The sequence below is a fragment of the Balaenoptera physalus genome (genome assembly GCF_965194825.1).
Source record: "Balaenoptera physalus genome assembly, contig: HAP1_SCAFFOLD_706, whole genome shotgun sequence".
Lineage (NCBI taxonomy): Eukaryota > Metazoa > Chordata > Mammalia > Artiodactyla > Balaenopteridae > Balaenoptera > Balaenoptera physalus.
The window spans coordinates 119,777-140,690 of NW_028126055.1; the positions used below are offsets into that span (position 1 = coordinate 119,777).

Here is a 20,914-nt window from a genome sequence, read left to right on the forward strand (position 1 = left end):
CTGGTTATGATGTTCAAAACTGTCAATCAAAGAGAGGTGCATTATTATATATTTGCTTGTTGCTATTGCTTTTCTGATTAGAAGATACAGAGTCACTTTAGGTAACTTCCATTTAATTTAATATTTATTTTCATTTTATATCCAGGTCACATTTTCTACATTAAAATATAATCATGCTGACTCCCCCCACCCCCTATACCCTCAGAGAAAAAAAGTGAAGAACTTTACACAACTTGAAAGAAAGATGGAATGCACAGAGAAGTTGCTACTGCACCCAAGTAACAAAGAACACAGAGAGACCAAACAGTAGACATGTCAGAAGTGCACAGAAGACAGCTCAGGACGCGCAGCAGGAAGGAGGAGGAATTAAAAGACTAAAGCTTTTAAATGCTATCACTTGTGCCACAAGATTACCATGAAAAGGCAGATAGGTCAGAAAGCAGAACCAATTAGGGGATTTTCCAAAGGCTGCTATCTAACAGAGTTTAAAATATCCATAGATTATATATATATATAAAAGTTTCCATACACAGAAGAGCTTTCTCTTCCCCACCTTGCCTTTAGCATCCGGTCAACACTTCAGAAACTTAAAACCACTGTTAGCATGTCCGAATGTAGAACCGATATAGGTTTTTTCTTTCTTAAAAAATTGTATCCCAACTCTTTCCAACCAAGAATTCTATTAATTATTTTCATTATGATTCCTCTGCATGGAAACCCAGTAAGGGATCATCAAGACAGGGCATCTCACTACTATCAGATCAATGCCAGTTGGGCAAAAGCTGCATGATTCTGTGTTACTCAGAGGGAGGGAGAACAGTAAGACACAGGAGTTGAAACTTATCCGCACCAAAGAGGAAAAGGAAACTCCTTTTCTAACCTATTCATTAAATAGGAAACAGCAGGTGGACAGGAAAAGCCATCTGCTTAGAGCAGACCCAGAGGCACACCAAAGTCTAAAAACAAGCGCTCAGGAAAGCGTCTCGGCTCGGAGAGGAAGCGTCTTTCAGACCCTATCTTGTCCCTAGTTTGGAGATCAAAGCATTGTAACTTCAGATAGTGATACTCTGGAGGGGGTGGACAGGGAAGGTCTGAGAGACCCACATAATGAGGACACTAGGCAGCTAACTACACCACTACGTACAAATACACACATCAGTAAGAAAACCTCACCTCCAACCCTCAGCTACTTTAAACAAAGCACTGCAGTTCCAGGCTTTCGAAACAGGGGATATTTTAAAGTCTGTTAGCAATTTAAAACATTGCAACACTGGCACAATATGTTACCTATTCTTTGTTTTTAATTACAGGGTAACACAGTAAACTCCAACACAAAGGTGGGGATGGGGGAGTGCAAAAGGAATAAAGAAAACAGAACCAGTATTTCACAAGAGCATCGAGCCAGCGATGAAGTAGCAGCTAATGCTTTGCAGAGTCTCGAGGGTAGAATTCGCTCAAGGTGCTCTGAGGGATTCTCTTCAGCATTACTTTGGGGAAGATTCGGAGCAGTTGCCAGCCAATGTCCAAAGTCTCATAGACAGTGCGGTTTTCGTAAGGACCTTACAAAAAATTGAGATTAGATGAATAAAGGCCAAGTGCTTCCAACTTATCAGCGTTATTCAAAATTTATTGTTATGGGTCTAGCACTGTGAGCAGGAAGTATAAAAAAGAAACACAAAGCAGTCAGGCCTCCCAGGACTGGATGTGACCAAATGTGGAAATGAGGGTCTAGACAGTAAGTACCCCTGGGAATCAGAGAAAAGGGAGAAAGCTCGCAGGCGAGACGTTGGGCGCGTGCGTGCGTGCGTGCGTGTGTGTGTTTAACAACGGGTGGGATCTAAAAACACTCCACGGAGTAATGGCAACTAGACCCAGAGTTTTGTCCAGAGAGTAGTGAGAAAAGCAGTTTCCCAGCAACACAGGCTGACCTGAAGGAGGCTAGTACAGATACCTAGAAGGCCTTAAATGCCAATGAAGCACCTGAATAGGTCCACGTGAAAGTTTTCAAACTTGCTATTGCTATTATTATTTTTAATAGCAGCATCATTCTTATCCTGCAAATAAATCTCATTTTTTAACTAAGGAGTTAGAGTGGCTAGAGTTCTGCATTCTTTTCTCTACCAGAATAATTTTTATTTTTTTAAGATATTAAGGTTCTGCATAAATTTTTTTTTTTTTTTTTTTTTTAGAAAACCCAACAATCATATGTTCTGGGGATTTTAATAGTACTTAAAAAATGTATCACACAAATAGAAAAGTGCACAAATCCTAAGGGTGCAGCTGATGCATTATTCCAAAATAAACACATCGTTTGTAAGTATCACTGAGGTCAAAAATAGAGTTTACCAGCATTAGCAGGGGTGGCAGGGAAGAGACCAAACAAAACAGCTTGAAAGCCCTACACATGCTATGTAATAAAAACCATTATAGACTTTTTAACAGAAGGACAATCAATAAAATTAATACTAAATTTACCCCGGCAATGGCACATAGAGAGTCAGGGAGACTGGTGAAGATGCTCGCACTAACAGCCAAGGATGATGGGACAAAGGTCTGGACTAGGTCTTGGGACACAAAGAGTGGTCAGAGATCAGCAGCTTCAACATCGCCCAGGAACTTGTCAAAATACAGGCTCTCTGGCCCCACCCACACCTACCGAATCAGAATCTGCACTTCAACAAGATCCCTGGTAGATTCAAAAGCATATTCAACTTTGAGAAACACTGGCCTAAGTGTTTTTAATAGGAATGAAAAGAGAACAGGATAAGATGTTTCAAAGGAGAACAATGCAAATTAGCAAATATTTGATGACTGGAGAATAAATGAAGAGGCTTAAGAATGCCCAATTCCTGAGCTTGGGCTAACTAGGGTAATGGTCATGCCAGAGGTAGACAGAAATTGAAAAGGGAATTGCTAGGCAGGTGGTCAGTTGGGAAAAGACTTTGGTTCTCACCACGCTGAGCCAGAGAGGATGGTGGCATAAAGACAGGCTTCCTAGCTGGAGATGTGGGATTAGAGCTTCAGAAAGAGGGTCAAGGCTCATACATAGCAAGTTAGTCATCAGCATAGGGGAAAAAAGCACAGAAAGAACAGGTAATTAAGCCTTTGGGAACATTAACAATTAAGAAGCAGGAAGATAAGAAATCAGGAGGATGAAAACAGAGGGACTGGGAAAGTCCAAAACCCCCAAAGCCAGAGGAGAGCATTGCAGAGAGGTTAAGAGCGAGGAGAAGTGGCAATGGAGGTAGGAGAGCAGAAGGCCGGTTGTAAGGAAGATAAAAAATAAGACAGGAGCTAAATAAATGGATAAAGAAATTGAAGGTAGAGGGGAAGGAACCAGAGGGCTAAGAACGAAGACATGGCAGGCGCTGGAAGAACCTCTTCTCTAATCAGAAGGAGAATTGTATGGAGACCAATGTAAATTCTCTCAGACTAGGAAAGAAGTCCTCAAAACTGCATATGAGGGGATTAACCAAGATGGCGGAGTAGAAGGACGTGTTCTCACTCCCTCTTGCGAGAGCCCAAGAATCAAAACTGGCTGCTGGACAATCATTGACAGGAAGAACCTGGACTTCACCAAGGAGGATACCCCACATCCAAGGACAGAGGAGAAGCCACAGTGAGACGGTAGGAGGGGAGCAATCAGAGTAAAATCAAATCCCATAACTGCTGGGTGGGTGACTCACAGACTGGCGAACATTTATACCACAGAAGTCCACCCACTGGAGTGAAGGTTCTGAACCCCACGTCAGGCTTCCCAACCTGGGGGTCCGGCTACGGGAGAAGGAATTCCTAGAGAATCAGACTTTGGAGCCTAGTGGGAATTGATTGCAGGACTTTGACAGGACTGGGGGAAACAGAGACCCCACTCTTGGAGGGCACACACAAAGTAATGTGTGCATCGGGACCCAGGGGAAGGAGCAGTGACCCTGGGGGAGACTGAACCAGACCTACCTGCTGGTGTTGGGGGGTCTCCTGCAGAGGCGAGTGGTGGCTCTGTTTCACCGGGGGGATAAGGACACTGGCAGCCGAGGTTCTGGGAAGTTCTCCTTGCCGTGAGCCCTCCCAGAGTCTGCCATTAACCCCACCAAAGAGTACGGGTAGGCTCCAGTGTTGGGTTGCCTCAGGCAAAACAACCAACAGGGAGGGAACCCAGCCCCACCCATCAACAGTCAAGTGGATTAAGGTTTTACTGAGCTCTGACCGCCACAGCAACAGGGAGGGAACCCAGCCCCACCCATCAACAGTCAAGTGGATTAAGGTTTTACTGAGCTCTGACCGCCACAGCAACAGTCAGCTCTACCCACCACCAGAGCCTCCCATCAAGCCTCTTAGATAGCCTCAACCACCAGAGGGCAGAGAGCAGAAGCAAGAAAAACTACAATCCTGCAGCCTGCGGACCAAAAACCACAGTTACAGAAAGATAGAGAAGATGAAAAGGCAGAGGGCTATATACCAGATGAAGGAACAAGAAAAAACCCCAGAAAAACAACTAAATGAAGTGGAGATAGGCAACCTTCCAGAGAAAGAATTCAGAATAATGATAGTGAAGATGATCCAGGACCTCGGAATAAGAATGGAGGCAAAGATTGAGAAGATGCAAGAAATGATTAACAAAGACCTAGAAGAATTAAAGAACAAACAAACAGAGACGACCAATACAATAACTGAAATGAAAACTACACTAGAAGGAATCAATAGCAGAATAACTGAGGCAGAAGAACGGATAAGTGACCTGGAAGACAGAATGGTGGAATTCACTGCTGCGGAACAGACTAAAGAAAAAAGAATGAAAAGAAATGAAGACAGCCTAAGAGACCTCTGGGACAACATTAAACGCAACAACATTCGCATTATAGGGGTCCCAGAAGGAGAAGAGAGAGAGAAAGGACCAGAGAAAATATTTGAAGAGATTATAGTCGAAAACTTCCCTAACATGGGAAAGGAGATAGCCACCCAAGTCCAGGAAGCGCAGAGAGTCCCATACAGAATAAACCCAAGGAGAAACACGCCGAGACACATAGTAATCAAAGTGGCAAAAATTAAAGACAAAGAAAAATTATTGAAAGCAGCAAGGGAAAAACGACAAATAACATACAAGGGAACTCCCATAAGGTTAACAGCTGATTTCTCAGCAGAAACTCTGCAAGCCAGAAGGGAGTGGCATGATATACTTAAAGTGATGAAAGGGAAGAACCTACAACCAAGATTACTCTATCCGGCAAGGATCTCATTTAGATTTGATGGAGAAATCAAAAGCTTTACAGACAAGCAAAAGCTAAGAGAATTCAGCACCACCAAACCAGCTCTACAACAAATGCTAAAGGAACTTCTCTAAGTGGGAAACACAAGAGAAGAAAAGGACCTACAAAAACAAACCCAAAACAATTAAGAAAATGGTCATAGGAACATACATATCGATAATTACCTTAAACGTGAATGGATTAAACGCCCCAACCAAAAGACATAGACTGGCTGAATGGATACAAAAACAGGACCCATATATATGCTGTCTACAAGAGACCCACTTTAGACCTAGGGACACATACAGACTGAAAGTTAGGGGATGGAAAAAGATATTCCATGCAAATGGAAATCAAAAGAAAGCTGGAGTAGCTATACTCATATCAGATAAAATAGACTTTAAAATAAAGAATGTTACAAGAGGCAAGGAAGGACACTACATAATGATCCAGGGATCAATCCAAGAAGAAGATATAACAATTATAAATATATATGCACCCAACATAGGAGCACCTCAATACATAAGGCAACTGCTAACAGCTATAAAAGAGGAAATCGACAGTAACACAATAATAGTGGGGGACTTTAACACTTCACTTACACCAATGGACAGATCATCCAAAATGAAAATAAATAAGGAAACAGAAGCTTTAAATGACACAATAGACCAGATAGATTTAATTGATATATATAGGACATTCCATCCAAAAACAGCAGATTACACATTCTTCTCAAGTGCGCACGGAACATTCTCCAGGATAGATCACATCTTGGGTCACAAATCAAGCCTCAGTAAATTTAAGAAAATTGAAATCATACCAAGCATCTTTTCTGACCACAACGCTATGAGATTAGAAATGAATTACAGGGAAAAAAACGTAAAAAAGACAAACACATGGAGGCTAAACAATACGTTACTAAATAACCAGAAGATCACTGAAGAAATCAAAGAGGAAATAAAAAAATACCTAGAGACAAATGACAATGAAAACACGACGACCCAAAACCTATGGGATGCAGCAAAAGCGGTTCTAAGAGGGAAGTTTATAGCTATACAAGCCTACCTAAAGAAACAAGAAAAATCTCAAGTAAACAATCTAACCTTACACCTAAAGAAACTAGAGAAAGAAGAACAAACAAAACCCAAAGTTAGCAGAAGGAAAGAAATCATAAAGATCAGAGCAGAAATAAATGAGATAGAAACAAAGAAAACAATAGCAAAGATCAATAAAACTAAAAGTTGGTTCTTTGAGAAGATAAACAAAATTGATAAGCCATTAGCCAGACTCATCAAGAAAAAGAGGGAGAGGACTCAAATCAATAAAATCAGAAATGAAAAAGGAGAAGTTACAACAGACACTGCAGAAATACAAAACATCCTAAGAGACTACTATAAGCAACTTTATGCCAATAAAATGGACAACCTGGAAGAAATGGACAAATTCTTAGAAAGGTATAACCTTCCAAGACTGAATCAGGAAGAAACAGAAAATATGAACAGACCAATCACAAGTAATGAAATTGAAACTGTGATTAAAAATCTTCCAACAAACAAAAGTCCAGGACCAGATGGCTTCACAGGTGAATTCTATCAAACATTTAGAGAAGAGCTAACACCCATCCTTCTAAAACTCTTCCAAAAAATTGCAGAGGAAGGAACACTCCCAAACTCATTCTATGAGGCCACCATCACCCTGATACCAAAACCAGACAAAGACACTACAAAAAAAGAAAATTACAGACCAATATCACTGATGAATATAGATGCAAAAATCCTCAACAAAATACTAGCAAACAGAATCCAACAACACATTAAAAGGATCATACACCACGATCAAGTGGGATTTATCCCAGGGATGCAAGGATTCTTCAATATACGCAAATCAATCAATGTGATACACCATATTAACAAACTGAAGAATAAAAACCATATGATCATCTCAATAGATGCAGAAAAAGCTTTTGACAAAATTCAACACCCATTTCTGATAAAAACTCTCCAGAAAGTGGGCATAGAGGGAACCTACCTCAACATAATAAAGGCCATATATGACAAACCCACAGCAAACATCATTCTCAATGGTGAAAAACTGAAAGCATTTCCTCTAAGATCAGGAACGAGACAAGGATGTCCACTCTCACCACTATTATTCAACATAGTTCTGGAAGTCCTAGCCACGGCAATCAGAGAAGAAAAAGAAATAAAAGGAATACAAATTGGAAAAGAGGAAGTAAAACTGTCACTGTTTGCGGATGACATGATACTATACATAGAGAATCCTAAAACTGCCACCAGAAAACTGCTAGAGCTAATTAATGAATATGGTAAAGTTGCAGGATACAAAATTAATGCACAGAAATCTCTTGCATTCCTATACACTAATGATGAAAAATCTGAAAGAGAAATTATGGAAACACTCCCATTTACCATTGCAACAAAAATAATAAAATACCTAGGAATAAACCTACCTAGGGAGACAAAAGACCTGTATGCAGAAAACTATAAGACACTGATGAAAGAAATTAAAGATGATACCAACAGATGGAGAGATATACCATGTTCTTGGATTGGAAGAATCAACATTGTGAAAATGAGTATACTACCCAAAGCAATCTACAGATTCAATGCAATCCCTATCAAATTACCAATGGCATTTTTTACGGAGCTAGAACAAATCATCTTAAAATTTGTATGGAGACACAAAAGACCCCGAATAGCCAAAGCAGTCTTGAGGCAAAAAAATGGAGCTGGAGGAATCAGACTCCCTGACTTCAGACTATACTACAAAGCTACAGTAATCAAGACAATATGGTACTGGCACAGAAACAGAAACATAGATCAATGGAACAAGATAGAAAGCCCAGAGATTAACCCACGCACCTATGGTCAACTAATCTATGACAAAGGAGGCAAAGATATACAATGGAGAAAAGACAGTCTCTTCAATAAGTGGTGCTGGGAAAACTGGACAGCTACATGTAAAAGAATGAAATTAGAATACTCCCTAACACCATACACAAAAATAAACTCAAAATGGATTAGAGACCTAAATATAAGACTGGACACTATAAATCTCTTAGAGGAAAACATAGGAAGAATACTCTTTGACATAAATCACAGCAAGATCTTTTTTGATCCACCTCCTAGAGTAATGGAAATAAAAACAAAAATAAACAAGTGGGACCTAATGAAACTTCAAAGCTTTTGCACAGCAAAGGAAACCATAAACAAGACGAAAAGACAACCCTCAGAATGGGAGAAAATATTTGCAAATGAATCAACGGACAAAGGATTAATCTCCAAAATATATAAACAGCTCATTCAGCTCAATATCAAAGAAACAAACACCCCAATCCAAAAATGGGCAGAAGACCTAAATAGACATTTCTCCAAAGAAGACATACAGACGGCCACGAAGCACATGAAAAGCTGCTCAACATCACTAATTATTAGAGAAATGCAAATCAAAACTACAATGAGGTATCACCTCACTCCTGTTAAAATGAGGATCATCAGAAAATCTACAAACAACAAATGCTGGAGAGGGTGTGGAGAAAAGGGAACCCTCTTGCACTGTTGGTGGGAATGTAAATTGATACAGCCACTCTGGAGAACAATATGGAGGTTCCTTAAAAAACTAAAAATAGAATTACCATATGACCCAGCAATCCCACTACTGGGCATATACCCAGAGAAAACCGTAATTCAAAAAGACACATGCACCCGAATGTTCATTGCAGCACTATTTACAATAGCCAGGTCATGGAAGCAACCTAAATGCCCATCAACAGACGAATGGTTAAAGAAGATGTGGTACATATATACAATGGAATATTACTCAGCCATAAAAAGGAACGAAATTGAGTCATTTGTTGAGACGTGGATGGATCTAGAGACTGTCATACAGAGTGAAGTAAGTCAGAAAGAGAAAAACAAATATCATATATTAATGCATGTATGTGGAACCTAGAAAAATGGTACAGATGAGCCAGTTTGCAGGGCAGAAGTTGAGACACAGATGTAGAGAATGGACATATGGACACCATGGGGGGAAAACTGCGGTGAGGTGGGGATGGTGGTGTGCTGAATTGGGCGATTGGGATTGACATGTATACACTGATGTGTACAAAATTGATGCCTAATAAGAACCTGCAGTATAAAAAAACAAACAAAACAACTAATACTAAACTTTCATTGGGTTATTTGTATGGAAATATGTTAATATAAATGTTTCAGACATTACATGAAATTCCTAAAAATCTTATATTTGTATGGAAATATGTATGGAAATATGTTAATATAAATGTTTCAGACATTACATGAAATTTCTAAAAATCTTGTATTTGTATTTGTATGGAAATATGTATGGAAATATGTTAATATAAATGTTTCAGACATTACATGAAAAAAAAAAAAAAAAACTGCATATGATGCTGTTTCTATTCATAGGAAAATAGTAATCTTACCCTGAGCAATGAAGTTCCTCTCAAACTTCTGCAGAAATTCCAAGTAAAGCACATCATATGAGGTAAGGGCTTCTTCTCCAACTACGGCTTTCACGGCCTGCACATCCTTACCAATAGCATAGCATGCATACTAAAGAGGAAAAAAGGTTTACATGAACCTTTATAAATGGTAACGGTACTCTGGGCATTATAAGTGTATTGCTGTAGCTATCTTCACAGTATTTCACATTATTTCCAAACATAATTCACATATGCAAGTATTGGAAAGACTTTATTATACAGCAGTCTCACTAAGGAAGGAGTCTTCAGGCATGCAATACGTAGACATTACTAACACTCTACAAAAAATACACTCCCTCAATATATCAATGAGCTTCCATTTTGTAGAGCATTTAAAAATCACAACTTACGCAATAGGAGAAATCCATCTCTAAATTCTATTCAAAAAAAAAATCTGGGTTATCAGTAGGTTTATTTATCATTTCTACTTTAAGGTCAAATGTAGTTTTCTTTAATTATGCTTGGTATACAATCTCAGGACTATAGAAACCAAGGATTTCATAGAATATACACAGCTGTATCCCTTAGCGTTCTGGTGATTGCCTAATATGTTAAACAAAAAATTAGTTAGAATAGTCTTTCAGAAATACTCTATGATAAAGGTTACTAATAAAAACTTAATCGTCTTATGCCTTTTTTATTTAAAAACTACCTCATACAGCATTAGAGGTGGGTTTCAAGCATGTGATCTTTAATCTTTGTCATGAGCAGTTATCCTTATGAAAAAGACTGTTTGGCTCTAATGAATGTTTCTGTATTCCAGTATTCTATATTATATATTCTATATTAAAATTCTACTTTGATGGGGGGAGAAGAAAAGTGATATGGAAGAAAGACAAGAGGTATAAGACAGCAGCATGAACTGAGAAAGTATTCATTTCTTTAAACACAATCCTGGAGAAAACATACGTACCAGCTGATTAGATACATCGGCGTGATCCTTTCTGGTCATACCTTCTCCAGTAGCAGACTTCATTCACCGAGACAACGAGGGCAGCACATTAATAGGCGGGTAAATCTTGGGTAAAAGGGGAAAGGGGAAAATATTATATTTAAGTACAAAATTCAAGCTTTACTGGTAGTAAAGGAGGATTTTGAAACTCATTTTTATTGCTTAAATTGCATAAAACTGCTACATTTGTTTCCTAGATGATTCCTAATATCTCTTCCTGGTAAGAAAAGGAAGTAAGAAACATTTTACAGGTTAAGATTTCTTTTTGAGAATCAAATCCAAAAAGTAAAATCTACAAAACAGTACAAGATTCTATTAAAAAACTGAATTTTCAACATCTGCCTACAATAGCAAATCCAAATGGTCTTCTGAACTCTGACTCATAAAATCACACATAAAAAGATTAACAATAATTTCATCTAAAAGCTGATATCAGAAGCTGGCATCTACTAAAGAACCGATAAAAAATCTGTTTTTGATTATTCAGTCATAAAAAAGAATGAAACCTTGCTGTTTGCAACATCATGGATGGACCTTTACGGCACTATGCTAAGTGAAATAAGCCAGACAGAAAAAGATAAATACCATATAATCTCACATATATGGGACCTTAAAAAACAAACAAAAAAATGTCAAGCTCACAGATAGAGAACAGACTGGTGGCTGCCTGAGGCAGGGGATGAGTGAGCCAAATGGGTGAGGGAGGTTAAAAGGTACAAACTTCCAGTTATCAAATGAGTAAGTCATGGGGATGGAACTTTCACAGCATGGTGACTATGTACGTTAATAATACTGTATTGCATATTTAAAGGTAGCTAGAAGAGTGGCTCTTCAAAATTCTCATCACAAGAAAAAAAGTGCTGTAACTATGTGAGGTGGTGGATGTTAAGTGGACTTATTGTGGTGATCACTCTGCAACATATACAAACATCAAATCATGACATTGTACACCTGCGACCAATGTAATGTTACCTCAATTATACCTCAATTAAAAAAATTTTAACAATAAAAGACAAAGAAAAAACTCTGAAAAGTCTGTTCTTGTATTAATAACAAAAGTGTGTGTGTTTAACAACGGGTGGGATCTAAAAACACTCCACGGAATAATGGCAACTAGACCCAGAGTTTTGTCCAGAGAGTAGTGAGAAAAGAAGTTTCCCAGCAACACAGGCTGACCTGAAGGAGGCTAGTACAGATACTTAGAAGGCCTTAAATGCCAATGAAGCACCTGAATAGGTCCACGTGAAAGTTTTCAAACTTGCTATTGCTATTATTATTTTTAATAGCAGCATCATTCTTATCCTGCAAATAAATCTCATTTTTTAACTAAGGAGTTAGAGTGGCTAGAGTTCTGCATTCTTTTCTCTACCAGAATAATTTTTATTATTATATATATTATTAGTATATGTGACCTGGAGGGAGTCACTCACTCTTTGAGACTTTGTTACAGGGAAGAACCAAATCTGACTACACGTTGCATCTGTTTCTTTGACTTTAACCTTTGCCTTCCGCTGCTTTTGTTCACTAAAAGGATACTGTCTGTACATAATGGCCTGCCTCGGGGAACCCTGTTCCTCTGCCTGAATGTTAAACCAAAGTGCCTTTGTTCAGGGAAACATACAGACTCTGTCCACCTGTGGATGGCTGCAATTAAAAAGAAATTAACACATCCCCTCCCTGAGGCTGGCCATTCCAGGGGATATTCGCAAAACTTATGGCCCTTTTACTTTACCTCCTCATCTCCTCCCCATCTCTGTGCTATAAAACAAACTGGCATCCAAACCCCGATAAGATGGTTATTTTGAGACTTTAGTCCGCCGTCTTCTCGGTCTGCTGGCTTTCCGAATAAAGTCGTATTCTTTCCCTCAATGCGTCATCTCTGATTTATTGGCCTGTCGTGCGGCAAGCACAGCAAGCTTGGACTCGGTAACAACCTTAGTTTATCCGGATGCGGGTGCTTTGTACCAGGTGAACTCTAAAGTTTTCCCTTCTGTAGATAAGTTTACCTCAACACGTTCCAGAAGGTAAAAGAATAATCTCTCCTTCTGCTTGATTAAAGTAAGCAAACATCTACCTAAAGTGCACTTAAAATATTTGCTTTCCAGACATTTATGTAATATATTCCGCCATGAAAATCTCAAGTTGTGGTCAATGTGTTGGAAAAAGTATGCACTTAATCAGTATTTCCAGTTTGGGTTTATGGCCTCTTGGTGGAAGCAACTCAGGAAAGTCAAAAGCAGAAAGAGATAACCATCTCCGTGTGTCCCACCACCTTCTCCTACAGCAAGAGGGAACCCACCTGCCCCATGGCTGAGCACAACTACACCACACAGGAACTCACAGCGCCTGGCCCTGAAATCATCCGAAACCCAGGGCCAATGCAGATCTGTGAAACTGGGTCCTAAATGCTGCTTTTAATTGACATGCTTTTGTTATCTGTCTTGTTTAGACAGCTGCAACGTAAGCATGATAGAAACATTGTTGAAATCAAGTATTTTTCAAACACATTGCTAAAGTTATAAGCTTTTACTTTTTTTTTTCCCTCCTGCTTGAAATATTATTAATCTAGGATGGAACACAGGTCACCCTTCCTGTGCAGCAAAAGTACAGCTCAAGTTTCTCAATACTCTTTCTTTCCCAATCTTTCTAAATGATCAGGAAGAAAACATTTTAGAAGACATCTGGGAACATATCTTTTGCTGGCAAAGATGTTGAAAACAGAGAAAAAGTCAGAAAAAAATTACTTCCAATGACATCAAGACCGTATTTTGAAATTGTTACCGACCAGGGTTCTTGGCGTCCTTAAACAATAAAAATTGATCAAAGGCCAGACAAGAAATTCAGTCAAGGCTTTATTGGGGCCCCTGCTGCAGCAGGGGGGAGCGAGAACAAACAACAGGGAGCGAGAACAAACAACAGGTTCCTTTGCTTGCGTGCTCCCTAAGCGGGGGCGAGCTTGCTGCTTATAACCTTATAACCTTTTTGGCACCAGGGACCGGTTTCATGGAAGACCATTTTTCCACGGACCGGCAGGGGGTGGGGTGGGGGGATGTTTCAGGCAGTAATGTGAGCGATGGGGAGCAGGAGATGAAGCTTTACTCGCTCCCCTGCCACTCACCTCCTGCTGTGCAGCCTGATTCCTACCAGGCTGCGGCCTGGGGGTTGGGGACCCCTGTTATATGGCGTGAGGGCAGGGGTGTGTCCAGGGGTCGGGCCAGAAGGGTGGCTTAGGTGGTTTGCCCACCGCTTAGGTGGTGTTGTGTGCAGGGGGCACGTGCAGTACCCTGCTTTTGCTCTGGGATCTTCAAAAGTGGCAGTTGGGTTTTTTGGTCTCTTTGTATCTTTTGTCCAGAATTTGCCCCAACTGGGCGTGCACGTCGTTATTTTTAGTCCCATACAGTTTCTTTGTTATTTTGTTGCTCGAGGAGAGGTGTGTCGAGGTGCAAGCACTGCAACACTGCAGCAAAGGGCCCCAGGTCCCAGCAAAGGGTCCCAGGTCCCAGCCTGTCTCAAAATCAATCTATGGCTGTTGAAAACAATACTAGAACACTGCAAATAAAAGTATGTTATTTGATACATGGCACAAATTTAGTTCTGACAAATGAATTGGCTTCTAAACTTCAAGAGTAACACAAAAGAAGAAAATGAAGTATGGTCAGTGTTATTAAGGAATGCCTCAAAGGAGTGCTGGGTAGTGGGCATATTCTATTAGCAGCTTCAAGGAATGAAATAAATTAATGAAATTAAAGGAATTAAAGTATTTAACTGTGAGTCTAGACTGTTTCAGGACTACTGGGAGAATAGCACTAACCCAGTGGCCTCCTGTATATGTTGAAAATAGTAATATGCAAATTGGGTCATTTGTACAAAATTTAGGAAGATTTCTCATTAAGAAGTTCCATTGACTTAAAGTGATCCCAATATGTGTTTAGTTCAACATTAAACTACTTCAAATGGTAGGGAATTCCTTTAACCTACTGTTATGTTGAAGCCCTAACCCCCAGTACCTCAGAATGTGACTGTATTTGGAGAAAGGGTCTTGAAAGAGGTGATTAAGGTAAAAGGAGGCCATTAGGGTGGGTCCTAATCCAATCTGACTGGTGTCCTTACTAGAAGAGGAAATCTGGACACAGAGAAGCACCAGGGAAGTGTGCACACGGAGGAAAGGCCATGTGAGGACACAGCAAGAAGACAGTCATCTGTCAGCCAGGGAGAGAGGCCTCAGAAGAAACCAACCCTGCCAACACCTCGATCTGGGACTTCTAGCTACCAGAACTGTGAGAAAAGAAATTTCTGTTGTTTAACCATCTGAATGTGGCATTTTGTTACTGCAGCCCGAGGAAAATAATACTCTTAGCTTCTGGATTGGCCTGTGGTGGCCTTGCTGAGTGACTTGGATCAGTGAGTCCCTTACGGCTCAGCCACAATCCGTTATACTCATGACCCTCAGGGTCTCACAAGGTTTGTATGCTAGGTGGGTGCCACGTTCGCTACCACTCTCTAAGTCTGCCTTATTTCCAAAGTAGTTTAAGTTTCTCCTCAGACCATCACTGACCAGTCTAGTTCTGGCAAGCAGAAGGCACTCGGTGGCATTGTGGAAATTCAGGAAGTTTTCAAGTTTAATTGTGTCTGCCAGTTGAATTCCCGGAAGAGTATGTGTCTGAGAAGGACCACGATGGTACCTCCTAGCTAGCTCAGACCATCCTTAACCACATTCCACACCGTCCGTGCCTAACAGACACTTGTTCACTGACTCAATTTTCAGGGCCAATTGGTCATTTCTAGGCCTTTCCATTCTTTCTAGCGCAGGCTCCTTGTTCTCTCCTATAGAGAGGGCCAGTCCAGAGGGGTCCTCTATGAGCCATCGCTCTTAAGGACTCAGGGAAATTACCCTGAGTCCTTAGTTTTGAAATGTGGCATCATTTATTTTTGAAATGTGACGGATTAAGCGCCTTACTAGGGAATGACCATTTCTTTTTTTTTTTTTTTTTTTTTTTTAAATTGATTAATTAACTTATTTTTGGCTGTGTTGGGTCTTCGTTTCTGTGCGAGGGCTTTCTCTAGTTGTGGCAAGCGGGGGCCACTCTTCATCGCGGTGCGCGGGCCTCTCACTATCGCGGCCTCTCTTGTTGCGGAGCACAGGCTCCAGACGCGCAGGCTCAGTAGTTGTGGCTCACGGGCCTAGTTGCTCCGCGGCATGTGGGATCTTCCCAGACCAGGGCTCGAACCCGTGTCCCCTGCATTAGCAGGCAGATTCTCAACCACTGTGCCACCAGGGAAGCCCTGACCATTTCTTAGGTAATGAATGAAGGGCCTTAGTCGTGCCCTCCTCGGGAGCAGAGCCTCCAGAGCTTCAGAAGGATTTGGTGTGTTCTGTCCACCTTAGCGCAGGACCATGCTGGTATTTTCATGTAAGAAACTAAGGGTGTTAAATCAGATCATCTTATTAAAATAATAGAATATAAGATTGAAGGTAAGAAAGACTGAAGGAAAGGAAGAAAAAAAATCAGAACCAAAAGAGATAACAGTGATAACATCGCAGGCCTGAGTCACCATCCTGAGAAAGGCTTGCTGGTGTCTAGGCACCTGAAATTTGGGAGGGCTTTCACCACTCCCAGAATTGATAAGAGTGGCTCACTGCTGCCTAAGATGTTTATGCAAACAATGTGGTTGGTGCTGAACACTTGCTTTCCTTCTGGAATCTGGGATTTTGATATGTACCAGGGAGAGGGTGCCTACATGACCATCCCCCATAAAAGCCTGGGCTCCTAGGCTGAGGCTAAGCTCCCCTGGTTGGCAACATTTCACACATGTTGTCCTCATGGCTGGAGGACTTAAGCGTGTCCTCTGTGGTTTCACTGGCAGAGGACTCGAGGGAGCTTGCCTCTGGTTTCCTCCAGACTTTGGTCCACTTGCCTTTTCCTTTGTTGACTGTACTTTGTGTCCTGCTGCTGTAATAAATCACAGCTGTGAATATAACCCTAGGCTGATTCCTATGAGTCCTTCCAGTGAATCATGGAGCCTGGGAGTGGCGTGGGGGACCCCAATACAGGAGTGATCACGGAGAACTGCCAGAGGCAAAGAACCCAGAGTGGAATGCAGCCTGGAGACATTCCCTATAGGACACAAGTCACCTCCATGAGAACTGCACAGAACAAGCTCTTAACATAGCGTCCTCCTTTCCACCTGTCACAGATGGGCCTTTCATAATAACAGGAGATCTGTTCTGCATTTCCACACTTTCAAGTAACAATCACAGGTCACAGGAAGACGCGTGACACAACATACTTATATATTCCAAGCGCTTTATCTAGTAACAGGGCAACTCTACGAGGCTTTCTCAAGATTTGGCTCTTTCGGTGATTTCATTGCTTCTGAGAATGAGATTATTATCTTGTGCTCAATAAAACATACAAACAGATAAATGTGTTAATGTCTGTACTAACTGTTGGATTTGGGTAGACTAGTATAGGCTATGTGTGGTAGGATTAATTCTTAGATTTGCCAAAGTCCAAAAGAAGAGAACCAGGTAAGCATCAAACTTCACACTTGTCATCACAAGAAAAAGAATGTGTAACAATGTGAAGTGATGTTTGTTAACGAAACTTATTGTGGTAATCATTTCACAATATATACATACATCAGATCATTACGTTGTACACTTTAAACTTACACAATGTCATGTGTCAATTACGTCTCAATAAAACTGGAAAATAAATTTCACGCTAATGGTAGACATCTTGAACAAAAATTCCATTTTTAAATAATTTGTGAGGAAGAGTGAAAGCCACTGAGCAACTAAACCCTTCTGAGACATTCCGTATGGATTTTTAACCTCTTTCAAGAGGCTAACTGTCCATTTTAATATTAGGGAAAAGTAGACAATCCTGCAACAGTGGAATGAAAAATTCCTCCATTCGAAATTTTCTTCTCAAATCAGAATATTTAGATTTATCCTACACTATGTTTGTAAGGGAAACATACTTACTACCACAAGATTTTGCTGTCATTTATGCAAAAAATAGTAGCTCTCTTACAGTGTTTGTCACAATTCCGATTTCAGAGGAAGTGTTAACCTAAATAGGATTTAGCCAAATATGTTTAAAAATAGGTCAAGATCGGGACTTCCCCGGTGGTCCAGTGATTAAGACTTTGCCTTCCAATGAAGGGGGTGCAGGTTCAATCCCTGGTCAGGGAGCTAAGATCCCACATGCCTCAGGGCCAGAAAAGCAAAACATAAAACAGAAGCAATATTGTAACAAGTTCAATAAAGACTTTAAAAATGGTCCACATCAAAAAGCTCTTTAAAAAAAATATATCAAGATCACACAGCTGTTTTTAAACTAATTGTGTATTTAAAGCTGTTTTGGTAGTTTTAGTGACAAAATAGAGATGCTTTTTTCTCAGCATTTTAAATTTGAGTTAGCAATACTGTTAAACCAAAATGATTAGGGTCATACGGTTCACACTGTAATTTCAAAATTAACTCTTACACAAGAGAAGTTAATCTTAGAATAGGACAAAGAAATATATATTTGAAAACTAAGTTTAAGTAAATGTGAAATAAGTCCTTTGCAACATATAATTGCCATTTCCTAAGAAAAGTAAAAGGCTGTGTGTTAGTCAGAGCAGAGGTAAGACAATTCTCCATGGGTTTCTCACATTTCTGCACATCTTACAAACAGAAGCACCGACAGCCCTTTATTCTCAGCTATCTTTCCAAGGATGTTTAGATAGAAAACAGCCTTGTAAGATAATGTCTTCTTCCAGAGGTAAGGGCAAGCATGCTTAGCTCCCAAAAGACTCTGATTCCCTGAACTCTTGTATTATAACCCACTGTGTGTGCAGGCATCCATCTGGGCCTGTCCACACAGTCCCTGTGTGACTCAGGGTCAAGGAGAACCAAGGCAAATATTCGGATGCCCATGCTGGCTGCAGTGGTTTACGAGTAACCAAGTAAGTAATAGAGTCCTTTGTTTCTGACCCATAAGTCTTCTGTCTTCTACCTGCATCCATGGAAAACGGCAGCTTAACTTGTTGCAAATAGGGCAAAATCTCAGATACTCCAAAGTTCTGGATGGAAAGATTAAAGTTCATCTCTCAGAAGACTTACTATAGAATGCATATGAAAAGGTCTATGACTAAATAATCTATTTATTTCAGGTCACTATGCAAACATTTATATATTTTAACATATTGATCTGCTCAATATGTTCAAATATATATGTATGTTTGTGCTCTTTTGTTTTTTATTGATGCATGATTAGAAATTCTTCTTTGTTTCCTTTTAAAAAATGGTATGTATTGCATTGTTTTTTGATGGAAAATAACAGTGAAAAAAAATGTAGTCTGTGGTCTCACTAGTCAGAAAATCCCTGGTGACATAAAAAATAAATAATAGACAGAGGCACACTTGGCTAGAAAATTCAAATAGTACAGAAAAGCTTAAAGAACACAGAAGCCACTCTTTCCAACCCAGCACCAACTTAACCATTTTTATGGTTTATTAAAATTGTCTGGGCTTCCCTGGTGGCGCAGTGGTTGAGAGTCTGCCTGCTGATGCAGGGGACACGGGTTCCAGCCCTGGTCTGGGAAGATCCCACATGCCGCGGAGCAACTAGGCCCGTGAGCCACAACTACTGAGCCTGCGCGTCTGGAGCCTGTGCTCCGCAACAAGAGAGGCCGCGATAGTGAGAGGCCCGCGCACCGCGATGAAGAGTGGCCCCCGCTCGCCGCAACTGGAGAAAGCCCTCGCACAGAAACGAAGACCCAACACAGCCAAAAATAAATAAATAAATAAATAAATAAATAATTAAAAATGAATATCTGCTTAAAAAAAAATTGTCTTTTACTTCTGCGTTTACTGCTTCCCATAAATCCTTTCTTTTCAGATTTTCTGGTAGGAAACTCCACAATCTAAGACAGAGAAGGCATCAGGTTCCTGGTTTAGGCACGGCGGCCACCATCCCTCTGCCATGAGATCCTTCTCATCATTAACAATGTTCTAGGGAAGCTGCAGCTTAGGTTCCAGGCACTGGGGGAAATGTAAGCAAATACTTCCTCCTTCCTCTTCCCAACAGGGAAGTGTGCTGGGCCCACAAGACTCCAGTCCCTGTCACCTGGGGACACCCTCCCCTTTTCTCTTCCAAAAGGGAAAGAGAAAAAGATCTACCATGGCCATAGTTAATCTTCTGAAGAGCAGATCAGGAGCTTATTTTTGCTTTAACCATTTAGAAGCAGGATCAACTGAAGTCACTATTGTGAACTGATTACCATTCATTTTTAATTAAAATGAGACATAATAAAAAGCATGCATCTCGTTAACTATATGTCACATTTGCTCAGCTCTAAATTTTGCTACACCATATTCTATTCATGTAAGTTCAGTCTTTGAGTTTGTTTCTGCAGTAAAATTTCCACCTACATAAAATTTTACAGAATTGAAGAAACATGTTATGTGTACAGCCAGATCTTTATCATTTCGAAATGTTTATATCCATACTTCAGTATGCTTTGATGATCTTATTTTTAACCTCAGAGTACAGGTTGGACTCTTTAGATATGCAGATTAATCTATGATCTTGTGATTTCAGAGTCACAGGCAATGATGGTATCATTCACCAACCAATTGCTAGTGTCAGGAAGCAGACTTTTCTTCTGCCCTATTAGGTTTAGTAATTAGGGGCCTGCAAATTAAAATGACAAAAGATAGTTTAACAGGAGAAGAAGTTTATTCACATATATGGGAGCTAACAAGAGAAGTAACTATCTCACTAAATGTTTAAAGTTAGAGGTTTATATATCTAACTTAGCAGAGAAAAGGAAAGTGGAAGAAAGGACTTCTATTCTTTTAGAAGAATAAATGAACGATAAGTAATTTTGTGATTATTTTGTGTCTGCACGTTCAAGGGGTCTTTCCTTCTTCTATGCGAATCTCCCCAGAGAGGGGATTTGTGGTAGGTTTACTCTTGATTTCTCTCCTGGGAGTAGACCTGTCTTGAAGAGGGAATCATAGAAGCCTCATTTCTCAGAAATGTCTGCTTTTAGTCAAATAAGGAAAGCTCTTTCTGCATCTGTTGATTCCCAAATGTTTTGAGATTAAAATAATCTCCATACAAACTCTGAGGGTCCAACTGGGTCTCTAGGCATTCCTCCCTATATGTCCTCACTTGTAATGCTGTGAGGCAGTGC

The 20,914-nt window shown here is 40.2% G+C and overlaps 2 protein-coding genes across 8 annotated transcripts in view; both read right to left on the minus strand.

The window, feature by feature from the left end:
* Positions 1–20,914, minus strand: part of LOC309653623 (low-density lipoprotein receptor-related protein 12-like) — a 147,101-nt gene that overhangs the window by 38,719 nt on the left and 87,468 nt on the right. The gene's annotated exons all lie outside the window — the stretch shown is intronic.
* LOC309653625 (V-type proton ATPase subunit B, brain isoform-like) lies at positions 1,277–18,929 on the minus strand. Of its 2 annotated transcripts, none has more exons than XM_082478506.1 (4): positions 18,708–18,929; positions 10,685–10,789; positions 9,712–9,841; positions 1,277–1,559 (listed from the first exon to the last, which is right to left on the minus strand). In XM_082478506.1, the coding sequence occupies exons 2-4, from the start codon at positions 10,745–10,747 to the stop codon at positions 1,420–1,422; spliced, it is 333 nt and encodes a 110-aa protein (XP_082334632.1). In that variant the 5' UTR covers positions 10,748–10,789; positions 18,708–18,929; the 3' UTR covers positions 1,277–1,419. The 2 variants fall into 2 exon arrangements, with proteins under 2 accessions (XP_082334632.1, XP_082334631.1); XM_082478505.1 differs by lacking the exon at positions 18,708–18,929 and adding an exon at positions 12,507–12,936.